General features: G+C 39.9%; 1 protein-coding gene across 4 annotated transcripts; it reads right to left on the bottom strand.

The window, feature by feature from the left end:
- Positions 1-898: 898 nt before the first annotated feature.
- LOC118331379 (protocadherin alpha-C2-like) lies at positions 899-8,850 on the bottom strand. Of its 4 annotated transcripts, none has more exons than XM_035666260.1 (3): positions 6,248-8,850; positions 4,635-4,671; positions 899-3,655 (listed from the first exon to the last, which is right to left on the bottom strand). In XM_035666260.1, exons 1-2 carry the CDS (start codon positions 8,678-8,680, stop codon positions 4,660-4,662), a joined length of 2,445 nt encoding a protein of 814 aa, XP_035522153.1. In that variant the 5' UTR covers positions 8,681-8,850; the 3' UTR covers positions 899-3,655; positions 4,635-4,659. The 4 variants fall into 4 exon arrangements, with proteins under 4 accessions (XP_035522153.1, XP_035522156.1, XP_035522152.1 ...); XM_035666263.1 differs by having other exon boundaries at positions 899-3,652; XM_035666259.1 differs by lacking the exon at positions 4,635-4,671 and having other exon boundaries at positions 899-3,652.
- Positions 8,851-12,014: the final 3,164 nt, after the last annotated feature.

Below are 12,014 nucleotides of genomic sequence, written 5' to 3'. Positions count from 1 at the left end.
TAGCACCACAGCTGGGTCACACAACACTTTCAGCACCAGCTCTGAAACTGCAGTTCACTGGGGAGGATGAATTGATGGCAAGTATTACATCAGTACTTCAGCACACATGGATGTAAGCCACAAGTGCACTGCTTATTTCCTCCGACCTACTTCCAATCCTTTTAAAGAACAAGTAACCAGAAGACCTTAAGGCCTTTAATATAGTGTTGCCAATTTGGCAAAGTGCTGGTGAGATGAGTGGGTCACCTCCTATCCAACATATGATGTAAGTATTTTGAATTTCATGTCCCAAATTTAGCTTTTTACCTCTTTATTACATATCAATAGAATTTCTCACATAACTTTATTATTCTATCAGGAGTGCTGTGGAAATTAAATTTACATTTTAGCACTAAGATACATACTCTATTTAGGCCCCAGCTGTGTGCAAATGCACTTCCGTTGGCAAAAATGAGTAATAATACATAAAAACCCTTTTAAACTGAACTATTACAATGGTAGACAACACAGGATTGATGCAATACAAATAACCATACAAATTCATGGGGCCCTCACACATCAGTCTCATGTGGGACTGCTGACTGATAGCCCTGTGTGGTCACAGTGAAGAGCAGACTGCGCAATTTGGCTCTAGGCTTTTACTAATCCTGACAAAGCTATTATTTGTCTGCTTCTGCGATTTGAACTGCAGGCACATCTCCTTTATTTAGTTTTCAATTTCCAAGAATTAGTACAGAGCGTTATACAGAGAAACTGGGTCAAAATGTGTGTATGCAAGAGAATTTCAGAGAGAGTGAGAGGAAGAGAGGGAGAGAGTGAGAGACAGAGCATGTGTGTCACATTCCAGAAGTCACTTTTGATAACTCTGTTTTATTTTTTATCACAGACACGACAGAAAGACAGATTAAAAAGCTTTATTCAAACTAGTATGATCAGGCAGAACATTTAAGCCAAATAAGCAACATCAAAATCCGACAATTAACCAGACTTTAAAATAAAGCAAGACCATTCTCTCCCATACTGTCTCTGATCCACCAAGTGGGATGGAACTGGATTCGGTTTGATGCAACTCTCGAAGCATACTGTACAATCTGACTGGCAAATTAGCAGAGGAAAAAACTGAGCTGTATACACAAATGAGAAATAACACACTTTTACTATGCCAAGCACAAGAGCCTCCTGTGCCATCCGATCACAGTGAATACAGAAGATATCAAAAAAGTCTACTGTATAAAAAACACAAAGTATAAAGCAGTTCAATTTACAGTAAATGCATCTACTGGTTCTTCATAGAACATCTGCTCTGAAACCAAAAGGCTGAGCCCCTATCCAACAATGCAAGGTACTTGATCACTGGGGTAACTGTAATTGGTAATACTGTATGACATGCCATTATTTCATTCATCAACACACATCTTTTACAATGCAGAAGGCACACAAGGAGCTCATCATATGTGCAATTTATCAATTCTTCTAAACACTGTTGGAATCAGGCATTGATTGCACACATAACATGTACTCCACAGCAAGAGATTCCTCATTATGTGACATCTTTAGTCTGACAGACAGACAGCCAGCTGTGTTTATGTCTGGGCAGCCTGGTGTAACACTAGCACCGGGCAACAGTGAGAGAGGAAGAGAGAGGTTAGATTTCACTGACTCAGAATAATGCAGCAATACATCTAGAAATAGTCACTGCATTACTGAGTGAGTGCTGCGATCACATTTAGATTTGGTGCATATTTCAAAGTGCTGTCATCTGCGTAATACTCTTTATGCACTGTCTATGGGTTCAGCAGTGGGCTTTTCTTACTCGCAAAGTCAGCACTATAATACTGCAACTATAATTATCGCTACGTTCTCCCACAATCCAGTCTCCTTACCTCAACCAATTAGATCTGATCATTTAGCACCCTAATAAGTGGTCCTAATAAGCTCCTTGTTTCTGAGAAAATGAAAGTCCTGGGCTTCACAGTAGTGCAACAGCACTACCTTTGAGGTCAAGAGATGTACTCTAGTTTCAGTTTTAACTTATGTACACTATCAAAACCACATCATATGCACTAAACTACAAATATGCAACACAAAATGCCCTTAAAGAAGCTCACAAAAGCAGCATTAAAAGTTAATACATAAAATATCTATAAAAACATGAATATTCATAAAACAATACCTTGCCTGGACCTTATATTCCCTTGTACCATGGCAAAGATAAATACATTTTAATATTTTTACTCTTTTATCATTACAAAATATTTTTTTTGCCACTGTAATTGCATTTTTTTTAATTGATTAATAAGATTTGCACTATGTGCAATGAGTATTTGGGCTTCATATTTGATTTGCCAGCTTCATCAGCCTGGGAAAAACATGAGAGAATGACATTGGGTACATAATAGCTAATATATGTGATAATATCTTCTTACAAATAAAGTTGAATTGACATTTGACTTTGTTGAGAAATATGGTTCATCGTGTTTGGATGTTTTACACACTGTCCACCCAAATTTGTGATGTCAGAGTGCCACTGAATGAAAAATGTAATCTGAGGCCGCACCTCCCCCCATGCACCCTCACTACCTCACCCCAACAAATGGAGACAAGCTGAAACAGTGTAGACTAGATTTTGATCATGAACACGATCACATGATCAGAAAATTCAAAACAGTTTCAGTCATGTTTCCCCAATACAGCCAGATAATTGTGTGCCCTGTCAGATGGTTCATATCTGCACAGATGTGTGTATAAAGTATGACTAGCACATCTGATGTTAGTGATGGTGTCAAAATTATTTTTGCTCCTCTGACCTCCTCATGATTTTCTATAGAACTACTGTATCTACAATCAAATAAAAAGAGAAACGGTGTATCTCCTATTTTTGTATATATTTTTTTTCCCATTTTACAGTTTTCTTTCCTTTCATTCTTTTTTTGTCTTTTTCACATTCATAACTGTTGAGTACGTACATTGTAAAAAAGGTTGAGAAATCTAAAATCAGATTACTGGTTATTTCATCTGCAAGTTTCTAGTTGACAGTGTGAGCCTTGCAGAACAGCAAGACTCATAATACAGTAGAAATTAAAAAACACCAAGTGCAAAGCCTGAATCAGTGACATAACCAGCTACAGTTTAGATTTATGGAAGAATTCTATTCACCCTGATTCGTATGTGTATTTGTAAATAGGCGTGTCTTGAACTTTTGCTTAAAAAATGTTGCATGATGGCGACTTACGTACGTGGTAAGCAACAGATGGTTTCTAGAACTACAGCACACAGCGTAAACCCTGGAGAGAAGGCAAATTTGCCCATTGAGGAGTTTCAAAGTGTTAAGAAGAGAATGATTTACTACATGAGGCAACTCTAGAAATGTCCAAATATCCTGCCATAAATGGTTTCAATTCTGTCCAAATAATTTGAACACGTTGTAGAATCATGCAGATCCATGCTTAAAAGGGAAAAGAAGGTAGAAAACTGAGGTGATTAGTGGTTGATGTTTGTATGGGGGATTGGAGGAGCTGGAGAGATAAAGAACAGCTGGAGCAGAGGGACTGAGGGAGGACAGTTGTTTTACATCTTCTTTGTGAGTCACAGGGTTTCAGCCAGAGACTCCCATGAAGAGATGATTATATCATGGCAGTTCTCTTCTGGGTTCCTGCTAAGAGAGACAGAACACAGAATTAGCCAAAACAGAAAGTCAACCTCGATATAAACTTATAGAAAGTCCTCACTCATGCAACAGTGGATCGTGACTGGTTACTGCCACCATCATTGACATATCATTGGGTTTCAGGGACATTTAAATTCAGGGCTAAATTAATAACTCGTTTCTATATTTAGGTTCCTTTTTTTTTTTTTCCTGAATGTTCGTTGCGGAGTTTTCACCAAATCACCCATAGAAATCAGACTAACACACAAAGCTAAAATAAAATATGACAAAGCTATTAACTAGAATAGGGAAGCAGGGGGTGTAATTAAAGCATGCACAAGCAGGCATCACAATGTGCTATTTGGTATTTGGTGGGCCAATATTACAACTATAGAGGGAAAAAAACAGAATAGACTCCACATTATTATTGTAGGACAATAACCACAAATATGAGACATGCCCAAACAGAGCTCATGTGCAGGGATGTGGAGTTGATAGTCACTGCTCTCAGGTATGTTACATGCTGAGAACCAATGCAGGACAATTCATTCCCTAATCCCCTTTTTCCTGTCTGTGCCATCACTTTGCCCTGGATCTCCACCAAGCCAGCCAGATGTGCACAACACAAAGTCTGACCAGCAGCCAATTTTATTCTAATCTCAGCTCTCAGTAAGCTGATAGGTTTTCGCACTTGAGAGACCGGCCAATTTAAATTTGAGTGCTCACAATGGCGTTGCACTGGAACAGAGTGTCGTATTTGTGAGGGACAGAGTCCGACCGGTGACAAATGGAAATATTTGATTCTGCTCTATTTAATCGGGAGAACATGTTGACCAAAGGATTACGCCTAAGGTTTGCATTGGGAACTGTGACAGGTTATCAAACCAGATTTTTGAGCCAAACCAAGAACGTATACCAAATAGAAAAGGATAGAACATGTCTACATAATTATAGTGGCTCTACAGAATGTAGTTAGCAACCAGCATACCTCCAGTTGTAGAATGGACTTCCTTTCATTTTGAGTACTTAAGAACAGAAAAAAGAGACAAGTTCAGTTGTACGTGTGAATTTCAAACACAACTCACACTTACAGGACACACACATCATACACATCTCTCTCTCTCTCTCTCACCACATGCACCTATGCACATTCATATCGTTTAATCTTTCGGTGGATCACTTGTTGCAGTCTTCAGGGCCAGCTGTACAAAAGCAAACAACATCTGGATCAGTTTCAGCGGTTCTACACCGATTACAGTCTACTGTCTGCAGGAGCGCTGATAAAGATTCTACAGACACCCAGCATGATGCATCTCACTTAGCACAGCGATATACATATCTCTTGTCCTTGTACAAAACCCCTCCATGTCTGGGCTTCTTTGAAGTACGGCCCCCCCCTACGCCCACTAGTTATGCTCTGATTGTGTATTATGCATCTGCAATAAATGACCTACATACTGCATAAGACATCGAACAGTGGCACATTTTCTGTTTGGGGGGTTATTTGTTTAGCCTAATTATGCAATGAAAGTGCAGAGTGCTTGTCTGAGTTGGAACTTTTTTTCTGTTCCCTTTGGAAAATGGTGCATTTCAGTTCATATATGTGTATATATATGTGTGTGTGTTTTTATTTGCAAATTTCAGTTTTACTTAGACTACACCAAAAAATGTAATTGCCCTCAGAGTGCATCAGCTAGTTGACATGTCATGCTTAAAACCCTCAAAAGACTCATACCCTAAACAATAATAATGTTTTTTTCAGTGATGTTAGCTGAAATGCAAGTACTCAAATCCTTGAGATGAGTAAAAATCTTAAAAATACTAATTTCCAAATAAAAGTCCCATATTCAAAGAAGTGTTAGTGGAAGAATTTACTTAAAAGCATCACAAATAAAACTTCTTGCTCTGCAGGAAAAGTGGTCACTGTGACTATTATATATATATATATATATATGACACTATTAAATTTTTGCACCAGCTCGATGCACTAGAGCAATAGAGTTTTAACTACTTTATATTGCAGACTGTATATTAAGAGCTTTATATGCAGTTGTGTAGTTAAGTGCAGTAGGTCCCAACCCAGAGGTCAGGCCCCCTGCATAGGGTCACAAGATAAATTCTAAAGCTTTTCAAGTCTCAAACCATTTTAGGCAAACACATCTGAGATGCTTAGAGTGGAAATATGTTTGGAAAAACTGTTAACAACTCTGAAACATGACATGGGGCCCCACACTACACACTGCATTTTTGTAACGGGTGTAACCTATTCAGAATGTATCAACTACAAAATGCTTTAACTGTAACTTACTGTAACTAACTTTAACCAACTTGCATCCACAGTAAATTCAACAAAACATCTGTTGCTCATGATGTCTAAGATTTTTACATTATGATTTTTTTACACTACAGTAAGCCCCAGAACACACTAATCAGTATAATTAACAGTGTGTTTTCTGTAAGCACCCATGAATAGAAGTGTGTTTCCCTCTTTCTGCTCCATCAAAAGCTGCCCTTCAAAATAATGTCCTTCACCTGTTTGTCAACCAGGATTAATGACACTAAATCCCCTCCGAACCCAGCTGCCACTTCTTTTATACGTACCTCCAGCGTGGATGCTCTGGAGTCTGTGGTCTCACTTGGCCCTATGCTCCTGGGTATACTGGACACAAAATACCCAGCTCCTTTTGGAATTATTGGCTGTCTCACGACCACTTTGCCCTTCCTGGTCTCTGCTAGAAACAGACTGTACCAGTAGGCATCGTTGGAGACCAGAGTGGAGTCTGCGATGGTGGAGTTTCTCTCACTGATCACGCTGTTCCTGCTGATCACACTGTTTCTGTTGGCTGGGGGGATCTTGATGGCCTTTGGCTTAGGTTTTTGACACTTCAGCACAATAATAACCAAGATGGTTATCAGTAGCAGAAATGACACGGCCCCTAAGCCGATCACCAAGTACAGGTTTAGGTCTGTGAAGACGTCATACTCTATTGGCAACTCTGTGGTCTCTGAAAAGGACATGACATGTTCCACCGTTGATATCTTGATGGTGACGGTAGCAGAGAGAGCGGGTTCGCCGTTGTCTTTGGCGACAATCACCAGCCGCTGTTGTCTTGGGTCTCTGTAACTGAACATTCTCGTTGTCCGGATTTCACCGTTGTACTGATCCAGGCTGAAGAGGGTTGAGTCGCTGATCTGCAGGAGCTGATATGTGACCCTGGAGTTCTGCTCAGAATCGGCATCAATGGCGATCACTTTGGCTACCAAGTGCCCCTTATCTGTGGACCTCGGTATCACCTCCTCTACGACCGAGCCCTGTGCCCGCCAAGGTGACACTATGAGAGGAGTGTTGTCATTTTGGTCCAAGATGATGATGTGGACCGTCACGTTACTGCTGAGTGGAGGAGAGCCAGAGTCTCTGGCCTCGATGTGGAAAAGAAATTCCTTCTCTATCTCATAGTCAAAGGTTTTCAGGGCGTAAAGATCACCATTCTCAGGGTTGATGGAGAACAGCATTGACATAGACGTGTTAACAATCTCCTTCTCCATTATGAAATAAACCAAGTATTGGTTCTCATTGAGATCTGGGTCAAACGCACTTAGAGATGTCAACAATGCCCCTGGCGCATTATTCTCTACAACATGGATAGTGTAGAAGGACTGGGAGAACGCGGGTGCGTTGTCGTTGATATCCAGAATCTCTAATGTGATGGTTTCATCTTCAAATAAGGGAGGCGAGCCTTTGTCTGTCACCCTCAGTGTGATATCATATTTGCTTTTTATCTCTCTGTCCAGTGGCTTAGAGACCAGCAGCTCAAAATATCCCTCAGAGGATTTGTTTAGGAGGAACGGTAAAGACTGTTGCTGATTTAAAGTGAGCTCCACTTCCCCGTTGAGACCAGAGTCCCTGTCGCTGACACTGACAACCGCGATCAGCGTCCCTACAGAGACGTCCTCAGTCAGAGCACTTTTCACTGACTTGATGGTCACCTCTGGGTAGTTATCGTTTACATCTGTGACGAACACCGTGACTTTACAGTGGCCTGACAGCGGGTTGGCCCCTCTGTCCTGGGCCTGTATGTGCATTTCAAAACTCTGACTCTCTTCATAATCGATCACCCCCATCACCTTGATCTCACCTGAGTTCGGATCAAGAGAGAAGAGCTCTTGAGTCTTCTCTGAAGTGTACAGAGTGTATGAATACACCAACTGAGCATTAGTGCCTTCATCCAAGTCTGTTGCGTTTAAGGTCATGACCACTGTCCCTGCAGCCGAGTTCTCGGAGACGTTGACTTCAAATGCCGGCTGACTGAAGAGGGGGGCGTTGTCATTGATATCCAGGACGTTGATAATGATGCTGGCTGTGCCGGAGCGGGGAGGCACCCCTCCATCCACAGCGGTTAAAATCAAATTATGACTGCCATGCTCCTCTCGGTCCAGATTACCGTTCAGCACTAAATCGACATATTTGGAACCGTCACTGCCAGCCTGTATGTCGATGCTGAAGTATTTGCTTTCGCTGAGATAGTAGGTCTTGATTGAATTCGCCCCCACATCCGCATCCACGGCGTTTGTCAATGAAAATCTCTCACCGGGAGGGGTTGCCTCTGAAACGTCCAAGTGCATTGTCCTTCTGCGAAACACCGGCGCGTTGTCGTTGATGTCCATGATTTCTAACTCGATGTTAAAAATGCGTATGGGGTTTTCGAGTATGACATCCATTTTCATAAAGCACGAGGTTGTTTTAGTCATGCATATGTACTCCCGGTCGATCTTCTCGCGGATGATCAGCTCCCCCGTTTCTTTGTTGATGTCAAGGTAATTTTTGCTGTGGATGACATCGAGCTTTGCCCTGCGCTGCACCAAACTGCGAACATCCAGACCCAAATCCGTGGCCAGATTGGCAACAAAGGAGCCCTCTTCCATCTCCTCCGGTATAGAGTACCGAGTGATGGAGAGCGCACATCCCCATAGTGCAGTGAATGTAAAAGCAGCCGCGATCAATCGTGTCCGTAAAGGTGCACTGACAGGCGCCATCGTCGTGGTGTTTTTAAATCTACAAATGAAACAGATCCGTCCTTACGATCAGGTTGTCTTCATGTAGGGGAGCGCCGGTGTCATTTCTGCCTCCTCCACGCGTTGTAGCTGCAGTAGGCCATATACAGTACAGTACCGCTGGAGGAGCGGGGCTCTCACGGCAATGCTCTGCAGGGGCGTAGGCATCATCTGCGTAGGCTGGTCGGGTGGCTTCATTCAAATGAAGGGCTGCACATATTTATAACACCAGAATTTCTAGAAATGAAAAATTGAAGTGTTTTTCAACATCTTGTGCAGCAACTTGGATTTTAACAGTGCTTGGATTTGATGTGATTGACAAGTATTCCTGTTGGTTTGTTTATTTGTTTACACATATAAGGTAATCTAATATATAAATTAAAGGAGAGTTGCCTAAAAAAAACCCTCCACAGGCTTGAATTCTCCAGGCAGCAAAAAATAATTTCACTAAAGTAGAATCAAGAACATACATAACACACGCAAGTATTCACAAACACTATCATTAATAGACTAAGAGCATACACTCATATAATATGGCTTTGTCCTTTGACATAAAAAAACAAGTCATATTCATAAAAGGAATTTGTAAAGCCTTATTTCAAAGCTGATATTACTTAATTATTTTGTTCCGAGACCTTTTTTCTAAAGTTAGAAAACATTCACATATAATTCTTTGGAAATGTTTAATTTATCACACCTGTAAGACACCTTTGTGGAGCAATGTGCAAAATAAAGTTAAATGTGTAAATGCTAGAAGTATTTACTGTACATAACATTAAGAGATTGTTACTTTATTATCAGTGTTGGGCTAGTTACTCTAAAAATGTTTAAAAAGTATTATATTATTAGTTATATTTTCTGCTACTCCCCACACAATTAGGAATTGCGTTCTTTTTCACCATAAATTCGGACTTACGACAATTCAAAATCTGTTTGTTTGTTAAAATCAAAGTCATGGAATATTTCCAGCTGCTGAATATAAGCGTTTCCATCTACCAAGCTAGTTTCCTCCACGATTACAAAAATGAATTCAAGTATGTGATAGGGTTTATTATTGAAATGTATTAGTAACTAGTTACACTACTAGTAACTGGGGAAAATAGCATTATTGCTGTAATATTATTACTCGTAATGAGTTACAGTGCTGTTTATTACTGAATTGTTGAATTCACATATTGAACAAACCAGGATATTCCCAGAATCTACTTTGAGGGCTACAATCAAAATTATGCCAAACAGGGACAATGAGGAAAATAATAAGGAAACAGTAAAGGATAAAGTATATATGTTGTGTCATTTCTTCTTTGTCCCTTTGGTGATTACTGCCAATATTATGGAGCAATATTGTCATACTGCAAGAGGCTCTTGCTATATGGCTGATCATGAATAGCATTGGTATTAAAATGTGGTCCTGTATTAAGAGATGTAACATATACTTCAAGTTGTGTTTGCAGTTCTCACTTCTGTCTTGTAACCCATTTCTTCCTCAGTCTAACTGACCACTGTGCAAGGGGAGAACCATAGAACCATCCAGCATAGGATGGTTCTATGGTTTTTTACGCTTTTACGCCCTGTCATTATTTGTGCTTGCTGCTGTATTTTAATGCATTTGGTTATACTGACATGATGGGATAACGTGACAATGTTACTCAGCATTCCTGTCCTTTAGCTCCATCCAGTGACAATTTATAAAATTAAGGGAGCATCTGGAGCACACACACAATATTATGTTAGTTTTAATACATTTTTAAAGGTTTATTTTGGATTAATTCATCTAACTACACTTTATACAGTTACACTTTATAAAAGGTACACCTCAGTGGTATATTCATTATAATATTAATTATATTTAATATTTTAGATCCCTGATTTTTTCTGCCATATCAAAAGTTTGTTTCACTACACTAACTTTGGCTAACTAGTATGGCATAAAGACAGAGATGCTTATTTAAATAGAGAGATACTTCATGTCAACTGCAATTTGTAAATTAAAATGTTGTATTGAGTGAAGTGAAAACCACTCAATGATGAGAAAAAGACTTACAGTATTAACTGTAGACGGACTTAACCACACTAAGCCTTCATCACCTCCCTGAGCCCATCCAGCACGAGCCCTACAGCATCTTAATGATCACGTGTATCGATGAACAAAAATGCTATTGATGGCATTTTTAATATTATTAGTCACCTTCGAAGGTGAAGTTGTCGATGGACTCAATCTAAATAGTATTTCTTGTTTGTTTTGCGCAGGTATTGCCTATAATAGGGACGTTATGTAGTGGGTGGGGTATGACGTAGTGGTAGAGTCCTGTATGCTTCATATTGATTGCTTTGTTTGATTGCTTGATTTATTATTGTGGTCTATTTAGTTTATTCTTATCTTTATTTCTTATTGTCTGTTAATGTTCATGTCATACAGTGCCCTTTTTTGTTTCAAGGGCATGTATTTCCAGGGGCCATTCTCAACCGGTTGCTAATTGAACAAGAGAGAAGGAGAGTATGTGGCAATTTTAGCATGTTAAGTGATATATAAGTCATAATCAGACCTGTTTATGATTTTTTTATATATGCATGTACAAAAGTAAAAAAAAAAAAAAGAGAAAATAGTGTTTTAGACTGGAAATAAAATAGTGAATGCCAAAATGCATACCATGCACAGATAAACTTTAGGTTCAGTATGGTTAATTTCTCACAGAGGTATCTGTGAGGGAAAGGCGCCCTCTAGTGGGTAAAAAGGGGCAGACCTCTCTTCTCAACTGGAGTTGGGGAAGCTATGGATTGCTGGGAGAGATAAGAGGGAGATAGAGAGAAATAAAAACGACACAGATTGGGCTCTGGCACAGAAGCTAGACATATGTTATGTGCCTCTGCTTGCATAAGCCTGGCTGTTTTTGGTATTGGTTGATACAGACAAAGATAAATCTTGGCTTGATTGTCTGTAATTATTGGCAGGATATAAATGTGGGCCTATCTGGATTTGTATTTTCAATTCCTGGTAGTCTCTAAATGATACAGATATATACTCTTTTTTTTTTTATTCGATCTTCAGAGAGTTCAAAATAAATCTGAAACTGGCCCTTGGCACTCAGCTTTTTGAACATGAAGCAGTTCACTGAGGCAGTCAAGTCCAAGCCCAAGATTAACCCACTAGTCTGCAATAGCTCAGAGGCGATGGATCGTGAGGATTATCTCCAGAGTAGTGGTTGAAACCCTGGGTTTACTCACCAGAACGTCAAGAGAAAAAGGTTAAATGACACTCAGAGCCATAAGTCACAACACAACAATAATAATAACAGCTTCTTTTCCCATAGGCCTC

This window comes from Morone saxatilis, unplaced genomic scaffold (genome assembly GCF_004916995.1).
Source record: "Morone saxatilis isolate NCDOM2014 unplaced genomic scaffold, NCSU_SB_2.0 Contig20, whole genome shotgun sequence".
In the NCBI taxonomy this organism is placed as follows: domain Eukaryota; kingdom Metazoa; phylum Chordata; class Actinopteri; family Moronidae; genus Morone; species Morone saxatilis.
This window is presented reverse-complemented; position numbering and strand designations above follow the sequence as displayed.

Bases quoted from the DNA above. Each gene is read 5' to 3' on its own strand.
- LOC118331379 (XM_035666258.1), bottom strand. From the start codon at position 8,680: ATGGCGCCTGTCAGTGCACCTTTACGGACACGATTGATCGCGGCTGCT. The intron at 3,656-6,247 runs GTACGTATAAAA...TGTCTCTCTTAG, and splicing joins CCAGAGCATCCACGCTGGAG to CAGGAACCCAGAAGAGAACT.